Raw genomic sequence first — 17,359 nt, 5'->3', positions numbered from 1 at the left:
AAAAAAAAAAAAAGAGCTGGACTGTTTGTCTAACTAGCTGCGTGGCATGAGAGTAGCCACTTAACTCCCCTGGGCTTTCGCATCCTTATTTTCAGAATAAGAGTGTTAGACTTGGTGGTCTCTTGGGCCCCTCGTGGCCATACTTTCCTGTGAGCCTGTACATTTTAACTAAGTTCCCTTGAGGTGCCTCCTGGGTACTCACTCTCCAGACCAGACCTCCCCTTCTGTACTCCAGCCACCTGCAAATGCAGCTTGCCAGGGGTCTCCCTTCTTCTTGCTTTCTGCCTTCCAGTTTCTCTCTGATAGATTAGTTCGTACTAAGATGTTGATGGCTGACTGGTTTCATGGGTTTTTATCCAAGAGAAATTTGCCTATTAAAAAAAAAATTTTAATGTTTATTTTTGAGAGAGAGACAGAGTGCAAGCAGGGGAGGCACGGAGAGAGAGAGAGGGAGACACAGAATCCGAGGCAGGCTCCAGGCTCTGAGCGGTCAGCACAGAGCCCGATGTGGGGCTCGAACCCACAAACCGCGAGATCATGACCTGAGCTGAAGTCAGACACTTAACTGACTGAGCCACCCAGGTGCCTCTCGAAACTTGCATTTTTAAAGGAGTTCTGGGAGGGAGATGGGATATCTTTAAATCCAAAGGAAAGGGCTCTCATGTGGGGGGCCAGGGCCCTGTGGGGCAAGCTTCCGTGGAGACCAATGGTGGCCTTTGCCCACTGCAGGATGTGAGCATTTCTGTGCCCCCATACAAGATCCTCAAATGCACCCCACCCCCCAGGCAGCCACAGCAGGCAAGCTGTGCCCCTGGGGGGTGTTGCTTAAGGGCCTGAGCTCTGCTCTGAACTGCCATTGTCCCTTCCAGCTGGAAGTGTGAGTTGCCTCTGGTTGTGGTGGCCGCTGTCAGGACCCGCAAGGAGCAACAGGGTGGGACCCCACTTCCGTGCACAGGGGCTTCCCTCTTTTATCGACCTGGCCAGTCGTGAGCCAACTGAATGGCAAGTGTGCCCTGAGTTCAGTTACTGAAACATAATTTAGCAGCAGTGATTTGATGCGAAGACCAAGCTGAAGGAGATTACCTTCACGGATGCCGTTCTAAATTCAGTGGGTGAGAATCAGAGACCTTCTTTGGACACGGTTTGATTTCTGTGACCTTCAAGCTAGACGATATTGGGCTTAGACCCTCACCTCCATTCCAAGGCCGGGAAGGAAAGTGACGTCCCAAGGTCACTCGCTTTGCTTAAAATAAGCCTGCATTCTCTGCCCTCCACACCTCTGCTCCCTTCCCCAGACCCTCTAACCTATGGCTCTTTAAACATCTGGTGAGTAAGTCACCCCGCATATCAAGCCAAGAACGTTTAGACTCCGAAGTCTGCTCTCCTAAGACACTCCTTAAAAGTCTAAATGCAGGCAATTGTGTCCCACACTCTGGCCTCACACCTGCTCTGTGGACTTCTTGGAAGATTCAAAGAATTAATGGAATCAGGGCTTGCGAAAGGTGAGCATTTTGAAATCCCTCTCCGCGTGCCCAGTGCTGCATTCGGCCTCAGCCGTGCCTGGTTTCATTTCTGCAGCCAGTGGCAGGCCCCCCCACAGGCTGTTCTGTCCCCACAGAGCACCAGACATGAGGCCACATCACAATGAGCCCCCGTCAGTCACTGTGAGGCCCAAGGCAGAGTTGAGCCGGCCTGAGTCTTGTCCAAAGAAGGGAGCCTCGCCTCACTCCAGAGGCCCATGTCCCTGCTAACAGCACCCTCATCCTGTTAGGACCTACCTCCCTGCCTTAGAGCCATACTTCTCAGCCCGGCATTTCTGCCTGGAGACTTGAAAACCTGTGACACACACGGAAAACACAGTAAGGTCAGCCAGTTCACCATCAATTTGAAACAAGGCAGGCAGTTTGGAAAGCGTCCCATAGGCAGGAGGGTGGCCGCGGTGGGGTGGGGGGGGACAGGAGCTCGCTCTCCCCTTGTTCAGGTCGTGAGGGGCTTGGCCTGGAGCCTGCAGAGGTTCAGAGGGTACACTTGCGTGTGACACGGTTCCCAAAACCAAAGCATGGTTAATGTTTCTTGCAGCTCGGAATGAACAGGAGGAACAAGAGGAGAAAAGAGAAATCAAGAGGAGGTTAACTCGAAAGGTGAGCGGGTTCTCCAGGCGGGAGCTGGGACAGGACAGCGTGGGCCACCCTTGGCTCCCGGGCCGCCCTTGGCTCCCGTGCCGCCTGTGGGCCCCAGTGGCCTTGCAGCTGCCTGGCCCGGAGGAAGTTCTGTCAGTGGCCCCGCGCCTCGGCTGTGAGAGTGAGCGGCTCTCTAGATTTTCCGGGACTCCCCCCCGGGACGGTGGTCAGCTCAGTTTCATGGCCTTCAGTGCTTTGGGCTGGTGACATTCCACTGCTTGATTCTGTGACACCCATGCCTCCCTCCCCCCAGGCAGCTTGATGTCAGGTGCATTATGTTTTCAGTTACCACGAACATTTTGTTTTTGAGAAATTCACCGTAATGCCACCAAGCATGGGAACGTCATGATCAAAATCGGTAGTTCAAATGTAATGCAGTTATTTGCTGTGACCCTGGGAGAGTAAGTTTTCCTTGCCTCCCCTGATACTGTGCCTTACCTATGAACTGAGAACTACTTGGTTTTATTATGCCAGATCCAGCTTGAATTACTGAATTTAGGAAAATGCCCAAAGAGCTGATAAATTTACTGCAGGTGTTTGAAAAGCACTTAAAGTCACAAAGCTGGAATTCTTATGTATTTTCACCCCCAGAATAGGTGATGCGGCAGTGTGACACAGACCCGAGTGGATCTAATTCCATATGAGTGGCCTCTCCAGTAACAGACTCTTAGTTGAGGCTATTCCTGGATGGTGTTGACAAGTTTAATCAATTGATAACACAGGAAACGGAACTATGTTCTGTTTTTAATCAGCCTCCTACAGTGACCTTCTTGAGAGAAAGATACTCAAATCTTAGAGACAGTTAAGAGACCCATTAAAATTAATTTTCAAAGGTTTATGAATGGGCTTTTCTCCCTAGAAATATTATGTAAAGGAAGAAATGCAGAGATCCTAAAACATCATGCCAATTATTAAGGTGATGATTTGTGCGTCTCTGACTTTGTCTCCCTTGGAGCATCCCAAATACCCAGTGACAAGCCAAATGCTATCCCAATTATAAGGAAAATAAACAAGAGCCTGAAAGGCCGGATGACAGGCTGGCGTCCCCCTGGTTGGGAACTCGAACAAGAGCTAAGTGACCTCACTTTGTCCAGGTGCCCTCACCCAAGTCAAGGTCTGATTCTTTAAATCCCTAAGACCACCCCATCTTTGGAGGCAGGGCATCCTTTCTCCCGAGACTGAGTAGTGAGGAGGACTGGGGAAGATATGCCGCCTTGTTTTAAGTGTGTCCTTGAAATGACTTAGACTATCCAGAGGAGGCTGGTGATAACCCCTCCTTTCTGATACAGAAAGGTCTAGACATTTCAGGAAAAAAAAAAAATCACATTTTCATAAAATTCATTGGGGTTGATTGCTGCGCCCAAAGTCTCCTAAACTTGGGGGTTTCTTGCTAAAAGCTAGAAATAGGAAAATACTTAAGACTATATTTAGTTCGTGTCTTTTTAAAAAGAGTATACAAAAAGTCAGCTGATTGCATAATTTGGCAAGGGAGGAGGGTTCCCTCCCCCGCCATCTCCCGAAGGATGGGTACCGCTAGGGACAGGTGCCCCCAAATAGCCCCTCGTTTTTGCAGGTCTCCAAGGCAAGAGAACTTCCTTCTCTTCCTCCCGGTCCCCTCTCCTTCCTTCTCCCAGGAAAGCTGCCTTATGATTTCAGCATTTGCCCTCCCCTGGGACTGGCTTGGGGAATGAAAAATGACTTTAAGGGAAGGGAGAACCGCTTTGAAGGGGAAGACCGGAAGGCACTTTCACCTCTGTTTTTGCCGACAGAGATGTGAGCCTGCCAGCAGGTAGGGAATTCTGTGGTGCCTCCTGGCCCTGGGCAGATCTTTCTCCTCTGGAGCCTTGAGCACAGCAAGACCAGATGCCAGTGACCGTGGCTGTCGTTTGGTTACCCGCAGCCCTAAGGTTTCCTCAATTCAGTTCTATTTCGTTCTAACGCAGTAGGGAGAAAAATGAGAGCCAGGAGCTGATACAGGACACTGATAGCAACAGACCAGTCGTCTTCTTCAGCCAAATTGAGACTAACCTAAAAACTATGTGCTCTGTCTTTTAATAAATGCCAGCCTCCCCCTTTGGAAAAAAAAAAAATATATGCTGGCTAGCTAAATGGATAGATGGATGGGAAGAAGAAAAGAAGGGAGGGAGGAGAGGGAAAGAGGAAGTGCACTTGGGTCAAGTTGTATTAGTAGTGGATCTGGGGCCTCAAGTAATTTACTTTTCAGTATTTGGTTGCAAGTGATATTTCTGCCATAGATTGAAACATAATGCTTCCAACCTCTGCCCCACCACCCACCCCCCCCCCCGCCCCTTCTTCTAGCCCGCCATCCCCAGAAAACGGACTTCGGCCACAAAGATCATTTCCTCGCCATCTGAGGAAGGACCCTAGGTTCATGTACCCCAAAGGCAAGCCAAAGGCACATCTGAGCACTAAGTAGCCAGGGGCACGAGCCCATGCTCGCAGTGGAGAGTCCCAGAGGGCATTGGTTAGGTGGCCTACACACCACCCGAGACCCCCCCCCCCTCCGGGGGAGAAACCTGTCCCCTCCTCATTCCTTCCCTCCTAGCACTTGGGAGCAGCGCCTTATCGATTTGGAGAGATCGTGTCTAAAGTCTCCGATGGGACTCAGGCATGAAAAATAGCCCCTGACCTTTGGATCTAACATTTAGTTTTCTGTTCGCTCCAGACTGCCACCAAGTCTGTTGGTAAAGTATCCAGAGCATGATTTCTGGAAATATAAACTAGAACTTCCGTGCTTAACCTTCCTCTTGTCACAGTACACTTAGAAATTAGCACCATCTGCCCAGCATTTCGCGGTAAATCTTGCTAGTCCTAAGAAACACAAGAGATGTTGAGCAGGAGTCCTTGTGTAGCTGGGGAAACAGGAAATGTTTGCATGTATTTTAACGAGTGTGCAAAAGCTGCCTGAACTCACATTGCAGAGGGCATGTGTTTGAGTCCAGATGGACTGTTCACGGTACCCCACGAAGCCTGGGACAGCTGTGGGTTTCCTGCAACAGGCCAGCACTGACACCAGAAGGTCCTGTCCCAGGAACGCCAGGGCTGCCTCAGCACAGATGGGAACCACTCTGACAGGGGGCTGCGTGTGGCCCAGGCAAGTGGGCCACAGCCCGCTAGGCCTCTGATCCCCCACATCCCCCCTCCCACCATTGGCCAAGAGGGAGCCGCAGGCTGCTTTGGTCCTGCCTGCAGCCTGGCCGTACCCGGCTCCATTCTGTTTGATCCCAGCCAGGCAATCATCTCAATCCTTTTCCGCGTGCTCTTCCACGGTCCACCAGCTGGCAGCGGGCTGGAGCACGCTGGCACCACCAAAGGTGTGTGGCAGCCGCGGGAAATCGAGTCAGGACAGCCAGGGTGGTTGGGATTCACTTGTGCGTCTGTGTATGTTGTACAGGCCTTTGTGGTGGGGTTGTATCTGACTGCACTTTCTGTTGATAGTATATACAGCGTAGGGCTTGGAGGAAAAAGTGCTTTAAAATAACGTCGGTTAAACGTGCGTTCACAGCATCCTGAAGACACGGTGACGGTGTTGCTCCAGGAGAAATAAACCCAGTGACAGGAAGCGATGATAGAAACGTCAGCCTTGTGCCGCCCAAGTACAAAGGGAGGGTGCTCGTGACTGGGACCGCGAGGCGGCTAAATAAATACACATTCTCGTCCTAGTTGTTGCACCCCTCGCCGCAGACCCGTCCTGAAGGCCTGTCCCATGCCTTCCTGGCCTAAACCCAGCCTCGCCCTGCATTTGCGGACAGACTGTGAGGAGCAGGGTCCCCTCTGGCCTCGTACATCATGGCTGCGGACCCCTGAATTTGCATATTGTTTGCACATCCGCCCTTTGGGGGGGTCTAAAACACACGCATTTAAAACAATTTCCAGCCCCATCCTGCAGAGCACACTCAATCTGACACACGGGCATGGGCTTACAAACCCAAAATGAGACCGAAGCCTGGTGTGAGGTTCCCGTCCCCGAGTGGGAGGCACGGTACGGGTGTGGGAAAATCCACAGCGGACGCCTGCACCCACGCGGGCAGACAGGCCGCTTACAAGGAGACGCTGCAGTGTTATTAAGAGTCAGCCTACCTGTCTATCCGGATGAGCCTGAAGGTAGCTCAGGGGATAATAAAGCCCTCTCTCTTTGAGTTCTGGAAAAGTCCCAGGTCCAGGAGTCAGAAGCCCTAGGTCCCCACCCCGGGCCCTGCCCCTCACTTGCTGAGGGATGTGTTGGTTGCCTCTCAGGACCTCGTTTTCCCACCGACCCAGCAGTCTACACTCCTCTGACTGACCGGGTCCATCTCTCTCCCTCCCTGCAGCTCAGCCAAAGACCCACAGTGGAAGAACTTCGAGAAAGAAAGATCCTCATCCGTTTCAGTGACTACGTGGAGGTGGCTGACGCTCAGGACTATGACCGCAGGGCCGACAAGCCGTGGACCCGCCTCACCGCTGCCGACAAAGTAAGCCGAGGGGCGAGGAGTGGGGTAGGGGGTCCTCGTGCCTCAGTCTCCCCCCGCGCTGGCGTTCCCGCTTGCTGCCGGGACCCCGGGCTGAGACCAGCAGCGAGGCCGTGGTTGCAGTGGCCGTCATGGGGTGCCGAGCGCCCCCTGGGCCTGCTGAGGGTGCCGCTTCTCCCAGGGCTCCAGATAACCTGCGGGGAGGTCACCGAATTGATTCTCCACTGCCGGAGAGAAGGCACGCGACGGTCACATAATGTCATGCTGAGTGACAGCAGGAGGAGAGGCCACGTGGGTAGCTGTGCCCACAGAAACAGAACATCTGTATGGGCACAGAACGGTTCACGAGTGCAAGGCTCCAGGCTTCTCGCAGCCCTTCGTGGAGAGGACGCTGTCCTCCGCACCCAGTAGGATTCGCAAAACTAAAGAGAGACCAGCTCACTGTGTCTGCGATTGTTATACCCTAACGGTAGAAACGGGCCACAAATCACAGAGACGGCAAAACGTGCCTCGCTACGCTAAACCGTCATCCGTTTGGAAAACAAGAAGAATCTGAGGCTGAGTTTTGTAAGAAATGCAGTGAAGCAAAAGGGAATTCTCACCTGTCCCCTGGACCATAAATCGAAATGAACCTCTGCCGCGTAATCCTTTGGGACCCTAGTCCAGTCACTGTTAGGAACTGGAGAGCTAAGGGCCTTTTAAAACAAAATCTAAAATAATGACCACGTCTGGTGTGCAGGTGACACTGGGGAGACTCCGGCATACATTGGGGGCCTTCTCTCGAGTCCTGCCTTCGCCCCACGAATTCGCAGGGCCAGTGTCTTTCTTACGTGGGCTGCAGGGCGAGGCCGTCTACAGTGCAGACTCTGGCCTGATCGAGTGCAGGGAGTTTGAACACAGGGAAGCCGCGGCATGCGGGTGGGAACACTGGGGCCAGAAGCAGGCTTTCCAGAAATGCCTCCCACGCGGTGGTCCACCCGCAGGTCCCGATGGAGTGGAAGCCTCTGCCCTCCTCTTAAACGTAACACTCACTGCTTCCCCAGACAGGGGACCCCTGCGGTAGTGACCCCAGGAACCGGCACCACCATCCACCAGACAGACAGACCCAGAGGCCCAGCCCCCAGGCTGTTGTGTCATATAAACGGGAACAGAGGAAGGAGCCCTGGCGCCTCCTGCCTTTTGTTCGCAGCCTGACTGCAGCGCCCTTGCTGACCGAGGATGAGGGAGGGTATCAGAAAAGCGGGGGGAAAGTACAGCGCGTCTCCCCATGCACGTGCTGAAGTTGTGCGTCGCATTCAGGGGACCCAGTTCCTCAAGAGCTGCAGCACAAGAACAGGAAGTGGCGCCCACAGAGGGGGGTGTGCCTGCCTTCTCTGGGGGGAGCCACTCTGATCCTGCCTGCCGGCCTTTCCGGCCTCTCAGTGCCTTGACAGTCCCATCGAAGGAAATACAGCAAAACCTCGGACTGTGAGGAAGACAAGCACACATTTCTAATAAATGTTAACTTGATAAATGAGCGACATCTTGGAATGTGAGTAGAGCGTGACGCCGAATGTCACATGATCACAGCTGAGCCAGTGGTTCTTGAAATTCGCTTTGGGACACAAGTGATTTGGATTGCAGGCGTGTTTCCAGAATGAACTATGCTCACAAACCAAGGTTCTACTGCACTCCCATTAGAAGGAGCTCTGGGAGGGAGCGCCTGGGTGGCTCAGTCGGTTAAGCGTCCGACTTCAGCTCAGGTCACGATCCCACGGTTTGTAGTTCGAGCCCCGCGTCGGCCTCTGTGCTGACTGCTCAGAGCCTGGAGCCTGCTTTGGATTCTGGGTCTCCCTCTCTTTCTCTCTGCCCCTCCCCCCCCCCCAAAAATAAATGAACATTAGAAGTAGCTCTGGAAAAGAGCGCATGTTTAGAATTTCAGTGCCTGGGGAGGAAGTGAGGTTTTCTGCAGTGTCAGAACCTTCTGTTCCACCTCCTCGTCTGTCCTTGCATCCTGCCTGCCTGCCCTCCCTCAGCCACAGCACATCTACGGGTGCTGCTGGAAGCGGGCAGCTACTCAAACGACGCCATACCCTTGATAATGGCATAGACCACCTCCGAATCAACAGAGCTGTGAAAGAGCGAGGTCTTTGTAAATCAAACGGAAAGGAGGCAGCTGGCAATCACCCATTCCCTTAATTTGAGGAATTTGACCCACCCCTTCTAGAAGGACCCATCCTGAGGCAGCACAGTGCTTGTGCTGAGCTTAGATTGTTTGCCTACAGAAGATGAGGGGTTGACATTTAAACGTGTACTCGGGGCATCAGGTGGCTCTGTCGGTTGAGCTTCTTTGTCTCAGGTCATGGTCTCACGGTTCGCGGGGTGGAGCCCCGCATCAGACTTGATGCTATCGGTGCAGAGGCAGCTTCGGATCCTCTGTCCCCCTCTCTCTGTTCCCCTCCCCTGCTCACACTGTCTCAAAAAGAAAACATTGAAAAAACACCACAACTTTAAAAGTGCACTCAAGACCCCAGGAGTGTGGGGCAGATCTGCATGGCCTCTTGCTGCCCCGGAGGCGCTCCTCGGAGAGAGGAAGAAAAAGACACTTTGGGCAGTAGGCCAGATATCATTTGCGATTTACATTTAGGGGGCGGGGGGATTCTCTGTCGGTTCCAGGTGATTTTCTTTCCCCTCCCAGTGAAGGAATTCATTTTCCGTACTTACACTGGGTCGTTCGGCTTTGTCAAACAAAACCGGTAATAAGCGAACTCCCTTCCATCTGTCTCTTCTGCATATTCACGGACCTCTCTTCATTCCAGGCTGCCATTCGAAAGGAGCTCAATGAATTTAAAAGCACTGAAATGGAAGTTCATGAATTGAGTAGACATTTAACAAGGTTAGTAAATTGAGGGGTTCTTTTCCCTTTTTTTTCCTTCAGATGGTCATACCTGCTTCCCGACTAACTGCCATCTGCTGCCGGATTACAGGTGGTGTGGTGGGGAGGGGTGGGGGATAAGAGAAGGTCCGCTGTGGTTTCCGAATCGCGGAGAAGGAGCACCGCGACCTTCTGAAGGCCTGGTTTTTCACTTAAAGATCTGTTAAGTGCCAGACCACCCATAACCCCAGAGTGGGTTTTTATGGAAACCTAAGCTGAGAAGAAAAGCCCGTTGACATTGATATCCAGTCAGCCCAAGCCAAGCCTGGGCAAAATACCAAATCCACATGGGACTTCCAGAGTGGGTTTGCTCCTGTGATTCCGTGTGCCCATATCTTCCTTTGGGGAAACTTAGGCAGAGAGAGGTTTAAGGGGCTGATATAAGGTCACGTGGCTAGCTAGTGGCAGAGCCATTGACTTAATTCTTAGGACCCCTGTGGCAAACACTTGGAGAAACAGGACGTGCCGACTGGCGCCTGGGCTCAGCCTTGCTGCCGAGTCCAGGCTGAGAGCGTGGGCCGAGGGCCACCAGGGCCGTCCGGTTTGGGCCCCCAGGAGCTCCAGATGAAACTACTCCCAAACATAAGGTGAATTCCGTGGGGGCTCGAGTACTTGAGGAGTTCTGTTAGGGATGTGCTTTTGGCCGGAGGTTTAACCAGATTTAACCTGCCACTCGTCAGCCACGGGGAGTCTGAGGATGGGAAGCTCGGGCTGTGGCATCAGGCATCTCTAGCAGCCCCTTGGTCTTGACTTAATTATTTGTTTTCTAGGTTTCACCGACCTTAACAGTCAAATTCCTCCTGAGTGCTATGCTGTCTTCGAAACATAAATTTATAAGAACCATAAGTGCTGGTATTTATTCACTTCCCCATTATGATGTAAATCTTCTGAACTGCCTTTTTTTAAAAAGAAGAAGAAGAAAAAGGAAACCCGATCAGGATTCTCTTTGCGAAAGCCCAGTGGTCACCACTCCGCGGTCAGAGCTGCTGGTACCGCCGCGGACTCCGAGGGCACTGGCAGGCCAGAGTGGAGACTTCCCGGCGCTCGGAGCGGTCCTGGTCCTCTCCCTCCAGGCCTGGCAGGTGCCGTGTTCATTTAGGCTCCAGCGAACCTCTTCCCCTCAAGTGTCTGTCACCTGGGTCCAAAGAAAGCTGAGGCGGTGGGTTCGGCCTGGAATGGACTGTGCACGTGGTCTGGTTGGCTTTCTAGACTTGGCCAAACACACTGGCTCCGGGTGTGGCGTCCGACTTGGGGGCCTCTTAGGAGGAGGAGGCTGAGAGGGAGCACTGTTCTCAGTCACCCCTGTCCTTTCTCTCCCGTCAGCCGTCATCCATACCGTGAACAAAAGGGAAGATGCTTTTCTGGGGGAGTCTGTGGTCGACTGTCTGTCTCGAGAGTGTGTGGGCTGCAGGTATGGAAGGCCGGCACTGAGCACCTATCCTGTCCCCTCAGACTGAGTGGAGCTGCCTCCCGGGAAGCTCTGGTGTGCACAGGGGAAGTTGTCATCTGCTCAGTTCGAATTGACCCATCTGTGTTAAAAAAGCCAAATGTCACGGGTGGTCTTGTGCACCCGGCCACTGCTGTGGGACGCCCGTGGCATTGGTGCATCTGAGTGTAAGGAGCCTGGTGAGGACGGAGAGGCTGGGGAGAGAAACTGCTTGGCTGATGTTCGTTTTCTCCACGCACCCCAGGGCCAGTGACTGTATGGGTTGGAAGGTAACAGCTTCTGAGTGTAGGACCAATGCATGCAAGCCAGAAACCATTCCTGAAAGACTGGCTTGCCGGTCTCTGACGGACTGGGACTCCAGAACCACCCGATGGCCTTCTAGTCTCCTTTCTTTGCACTGAAGAGTTTCTGTGGAGGGCCTTCAGGGTTTGGCATATGCCAGAATGGCGCAAACACCAGCCACACCTGCCTGTGCTGTACCTTCCTGCTCCTACCCATCTGGAGAGCATCCTTCCTCTCCCTCGTGGTGCTGGTAAAGCTGATGGGAGGTGTATCTCTAGCTGTCCCATTCGCTTGGGACCACAGGAAGGCAGTGCCCTCCTGACGGGGACACCCCGGGTAAGATGTGCAGTGAGTGGAAGGACAGCCCCCAATCCCTAACCACTCTCTTCACGGGGCCCGTCGCGGCTGCTTCTGTTTTCCTGCCTGACCCTGTAGGGCCCTCTGTCACCAAGCCCTGCCTGGACCTCCGTCGCGGTCTCACAGTTACCGTGATTTTTCTCGGTAATGGCTTGCTCTCCTCCACACATGCCTGAGATTTAGAAAGATCCCAGACTGGCCTTCACAGAAAGGGGTTGACCAGTTCCCACCCCAAAACGTGTGGGAAGCAAGTTACTCTTAGGATGCACACCCATCGGCGAGGCCGTTGTATTTTCGGCAGGCATTAACAGCCCCTGTGGCCGCCGTTAACCCAGGAGCTGTGCAGAGTCTGGGGGGAGCTCAGGGCAGTTCTTCAGGCAGTGCCCAGTAGCCGTCGCAAAGTTGTCCCCGTACCACCGGGAGTGAGCACGCCGCTGCCTGGCCCAAGGAGGGGCCGTCACTAGATCCTTTTCTCTTTGAATGTGGAATCTGATAGTTCAGGGAAAACGTGGTCGGGATTTTAGCGTGGCTGTAAACACAGTCTTCCCGAAAGGCTTACTGACGTTTGAATGTGCAAATGGTGTGACGAAAGATGTAGGGCTCTTTCGTTTAACTTCTCTACAGCAGGCACATATTCCAGGCGGAGGTGCCTGCCTTGCCCGGGTTGGAGTCTGAGCTTCCTGTAACTCACAGCTGTCTTCATGCGGCTCACAGGGCCCTGACATGATGGCCAGGCCTTCCGCGGGCCCAGGAGCGAGTCCTACGGGAACTCATTCCATTGCCTGGACTCCTCCCTCGAAGGCCAATGGCTTCTTTGCTGGCTTTGATTTTTGGGCCTCTGATGCCCTGGGAACGTGACGCCCAAGTCCGTTTCCTGCAGCCAGCCAGCAGCCCAGGTTTCCTGCCCAAAGTGCCCTGTTCTGCAGTCCGCTTGGAGCTGGGGAGAAATTGAACACAATCTCAGCCTCCATCCCCGAAGAGCACCCTTTGGGAGAAGTCAGTTGCAGGAATTAGGGTGCACCTGCTGTGCTACAGAAATCCCACCCGCCATCAGGGTGGGCGATTATTTCAAGCCCAGCTCAGGGGGCTCTGCCACCTCCGTGGACCACAGGTTGGCCCTCTGCCGCCTCCTCCCTTTCATGAAATCCTGAGGTCTTTCTAGAAATCTATCCCAATTTCTTTTTTTTGCCATATCGTTAGGACAACTGGAAGAGGTGTTACTTTCTAAGATGGCAAATTGACAGTTATAAAAAAAAAAAAGGGGGGAGAGATGGGCTAGATGGTTTAAAATGCACCCCCTTTTCTGAAAAAGCTGCGATTCTCAAAGGTCTTGTGCGTGTCAGTTCCCAGTTGAGCCTTCTGTCCTCTGGGTCAGTGTGAGGAAGAATGTGAAGTTTCTCAAGAGGTTTCCCTCTTGAAAGCAGACACTGCCCCATGCTCCGCACCACCTCCTGTGGCAGAAGGGACTCCTGTTGGCCTCCTTGCTGTGTTTCAAAACTGCTGATCGATTCCTCTCCAAAGCCCTGTAAAACTTTTAAAACGTTAGCCTTTATGTCCAATTAGAGAAACCAAACAATGTGATGGTAGGTGTGATAAAAAAAACAAAAAAAAACAAAAAAAACAAAAAAAAAAAAAAACCTCTGGGTTTATTTTTCTCCCGCTATGGACGTGTATTTATATTTGCCGAATGAATATTGTGGTGTGTGCTTCGATGAATGGGATTTCAGACTCTCCCCGTGCACAGCCAGTGGGTGGAGGTCACCTCCGATGACTTTTTCTTCCCATCTGTCTGTCAGTCCCCAAACCAGTTGCTTTTCCAGTGGCTTCCCGGGTGTCTGTACATAGTTTGTCTTCGTATAGGAGCGCTCTCCTGTGTTCTAATTTAACAGATGATGGCTGTGTGAGGAAGACGATGTAAATACAATACAAATTAAACTGGATCTCTATGGCCTAGGTTTTGTACATACAGAAACTGCATGGTATTTAAATTATTGTTTGTCTCTGATGTATGCAGTTTCTTTAAAAACCAAAAAAAAAAAAAAAAAAGTCTAAAAAAAAAAAAATCCTTTCCTTGGCTCCCGTGTGTCTTGTCAACCACCGAAAAGAGTTGGGCTGTGGCTGGGATGAAGGGCAGGTCAGCTCAGCAGCAAAGCGTCAGAGTTATGGAGGCAGACAACCTCCTCGTGTATCAGGTGTTACTGGGTGCAAGGAGGACGACTGCATGTAAATTAGCTTTCTAGGACTTTCTAAGACATACTGCCCAGCTGCCCTTTAATAAACTGCAGTCCCTCAGAGTCCTCCCCATAAGAGCAGCTATGAGACAGCTTTGGGTACCAGCAGTGCCGTGGGGTGTCACTGCCCCAAAGCAAAAGCCACCAACTACTTGGCTTTTGAGTACTTTCTCGGTCTCTGGGCTAAGTCTGAGTATTTGTCCTATAAAGCTAAGAGCTTTATCGCCTAACTTTCTGGTCCTGACTTGTCTTTTTGAAGTGCTGGGGGGAAGGCAAGACAAGCTTCAGTGCTTGTTGGCTGCATTTTTCTAGGTGGGTGAAGTAACCGGACAACCGATGTTTGGCCCGGCCCTGGAAGAAGGTGACCCTGGGGACAGGGAACTTACCCTAGCGCGGCTCCCCTGTGCCACTCCTGGGAGTCCTGGTGAAGGTCTTACCACGCAGGTGCCAACTCAGGAAGTCTGGGTGGGCCTGAGAGTCTGCATTTCTAGCTAGCTCCCAGGACATGCTAATGCTGCTGGTCCAGAAATCATGCTTCTGAGTAGCAAGGGCTGGGACGACAGGAGCCGCTTTTGCTTCGCCTGGGAGTCTCCAGCTCCAAAGACCAGAGTGAGCACACACACCGCTTACTTCTTTGCTGAGCAGCGACCACAAAGCCCGCACTGGCCCTCAGCACTCTGCAGCATTGCCTCAGAGGGCACACAGGCTCTCACCTGTGCAGGCGGAGGGACTCTTGGAGCAGGAGTGGCTGTGGCAGAGGGGGCGAGGGGTTACAGAAAGGTTTTCACGTTTCGTGCTGAGAGCTTCGGCCCCATTCTGCCCCTGCGCACCTGCAGAGCTCTCTGACTCGTAATAAATCTAACCGGCAGGACAGAACTGCAGGTACCGAAAGGCGTGGAAGACCTATAAAGAGAAGCTTTGGTGGCGCCCCCAATAGGCTTCGCCCTGCAAGGCGGAAGGAAACGGGCCATCATCCTGAGGGAGCCCTTGCTGAAGTGAACAGAGGCTATGGCTCTACATCCCCAATAGGTAGAGGTGGCCGGGCGTGTCCCATCCTGAGATGTTTAGTCATCCTAGGACAGACAAGTGGTGGCTATGCCACAACACCTAACCAAGCAGTTTGTCCGAGTCATTTTACTTCTCTGGGCCTCAATTTTCTTTCTTACCTGGAAAATGGGGACACAATCAGATGTCCTATGATGTCCTTTAGGACATCAGCTTTCTATGACTTGGGTTCATCTGAATTTTAAAACACTACGTCCCAAAGAAAGAGTAAGCTTTAGGTAAGTCCTGGCAGGGCAGTCTCTTAGAGAACAGTCTGGATTCCTCTCCTTCAGACCACCCGCAAGGCTAACGTGCATGCCTGCCACCCCTCCTTGCCTTAGGTTGGCCTCCTGGAGGGCTCGTTGCTAGTGGGACCTCCCTGCCCTTTCCCAGTGTGCCTTCGTGGGAGCTCATCCTGAAGCTGCTATCAACCAGACTACCTTCTGCTGTCCTGCCTCCCCCTTCCTCTGGGCAAAAAAAAAGCATCCTGGAGGGGCTTGTGGGCCCTGAGCAGTGATGCTTAAGACACAGTCTGTTATCTTCTACACACCCCAACTTCGGGATGCATCAGTGATATGCTTGCTTACACCTGATTATTAACAGAAAGGACAAGTTGGACACCAGAAACACTCCCTAGCTGGCTCTCCACAGGTCCTAAGCACTCGCCTGGCCTCAGATGAACCACAGGTCTACAGATACAGCTCAAATCTACCCTGAACTCCTGGCCAGGGTTTCTGGATGTCACAAAGCAGCCGTGGAGCATATGTGTTAGGAGCATGCAGTGCTGCTACCCTGGGACCACCCGGCTTGCCTGGTCACACCCTGTGTGGAGCCCTCCAGGCCCCCAGGCTGCACCTGCCTTGGCTAGGGTACTCCCCATGCAAAGCAGCCTGGGACCGTTCAGCCTGCATCCTGCTTCAGCTGCTCCGCCAGGGCACCCTCTACATGGGGTGGCCCAGTACCCCTGGCCTGTGCCTGCCTTGGCTCCAGAGGCTCCATCAGGGTGCCCTCTGCATAGAACACCATGGGACACCCCAGCTCATGCCCACTTCAGCTCAGGCCATTCCACCAGGGCAGCCCCAAGCACAGCCTGTCCTGGGACACCCCCCCCCCCCCCCGCCCATGCCAACTACAGCTCCAGCTGGTCAAAGTCACCAGGCACACACAGTCTATACAGGGCATAACTATACACAAGACCATTCTTTCAAATTAGGGGAAGTAGGTGCTCCCCCACCCCTGCCCCGCCATTCACATAAACACAAAATTGAGCAAAATGAGACGAATATGTTCCAAACAAAAGAACAAGACAAAACCTCAGAAAAAGAAAAGGAAATGAAGATAACCAATGTACCTGATAAAGAGTTCAAAGTAATGGTCCTTAAGACGCTCACAGGACTGGAAAGAAAAGTGGATGAATTTAGTGAGAATTGCACCAAGGAGAAAGAAAACTTTATGAAAAAGAACCAGATCTGAAGAGCACAATAAATGAAATAATCAACAGTATATTTGAGGATGCAGAACAGATCTGGGAGATAGGATAATGGATGTATACAAGCTGAACAGCAAAAATAAAAAAGAATTTGAAAGATGAAGATAGGTTAAGGGATCTCCTGGACAACAGGTCCAGCAAACAAACATTGGCATTACAGGGGTCCCAGGAGGAGGCGAGAAGAGAATGGGGCAAAAGGCTTGTTTGAAGGAATAACAGCTGAAAACCCCTAAACTGGGGAAGGAAACAGACCTTCAGATTCAGGAAGCACAGAGAGTTCCAAACAAAAGGAACACAAGCAGGTCCACACCACACCACAATACATAATAATTAAAATGCCAAAGATTAAAGAGAAATTTAAAAGCAAGAGAAAAGCAAAAAGTTACTTACAAAGGAAACCCTGTAAGACTATACAGTTTTCCAGACCAAAAAAAAAAAAAAAACAAACAAAAAAACAAAAACCATCATCACTAAACCAGCCTTATAAGAAATGTTAAAGGAATCTCTTTAAGTGGAAAAGAAAAGGCCATAATTAGAAGAAAATTACGAAAAGAAAAAAATTTCATGAGTAAAAGCAAACATACAGTAAAGGTAGTACAGCGGTCACTTACAAAGCTAGTATGAAGGTTAAAAGACAAAAGTAGTAAAATCAATTATACCTAAAAAATTAAGGGTAACCACAAAATTGAGAAATGTAAGTGTACACGCAAAATGTGGAAGGAGGAGTAAAAATACAATTCTTTTAGAATGTGTTCAAACTTAGGTCACCATCAACTTAGTATAGATTGCCATATATTTAAAATGTTATATATGAACCTCTTGGTAACCACACACCAAAAACCTGTAATAATAGGTACAAAAAAAATAAAGCCAAAGAAAGCCAAGCATAACAATGTCATCAAACACAAGAAAGCAAGTGATGCAGAGAAGAACTACAAAACAGTCA

The 17,359-nt window shown here is 51.6% G+C and overlaps 1 protein-coding gene across 10 annotated transcripts in view; it reads left to right on the top strand.

Moving 5' to 3' along the window:
* PHACTR1 (phosphatase and actin regulator 1) overlaps positions 1 to 13,654 on the top strand; it is a 570,997-nt gene extending 557,343 nt beyond the window's left edge. For all 10 annotated transcript variants that reach the window (XM_086706265.1, XM_086706260.1, XM_086706269.1 and 7 more), the window contains 4 exons: positions 2,080 to 2,141; positions 6,512 to 6,652; positions 9,448 to 9,524; positions 10,334 to 13,654. In XM_086706265.1, coding sequence (XP_086562391.1) covers positions 2,080 to 2,141; positions 6,512 to 6,652; positions 9,448 to 9,524; positions 10,334 to 10,349 — 296 coding nt within the window. In that variant the 3' untranslated portion in view covers positions 10,350 to 13,654. The remainder of the gene's footprint in view (positions 1 to 2,079; positions 2,142 to 6,511; positions 6,653 to 9,447; positions 9,525 to 10,333) is intronic.
* Positions 13,655 to 17,359: the final 3,705 nt, after the last annotated feature.

The sequence above is a fragment of the Puma concolor genome, chromosome B2, assembly GCF_028749965.1.
Source record: "Puma concolor isolate L17-30 chromosome B2, mPumCon1.1.hap2, whole genome shotgun sequence".
NCBI lineage: Eukaryota > Metazoa > Chordata > Mammalia > Carnivora > Felidae > Puma > Puma concolor.
This window is presented reverse-complemented; position numbering and strand designations above follow the sequence as displayed.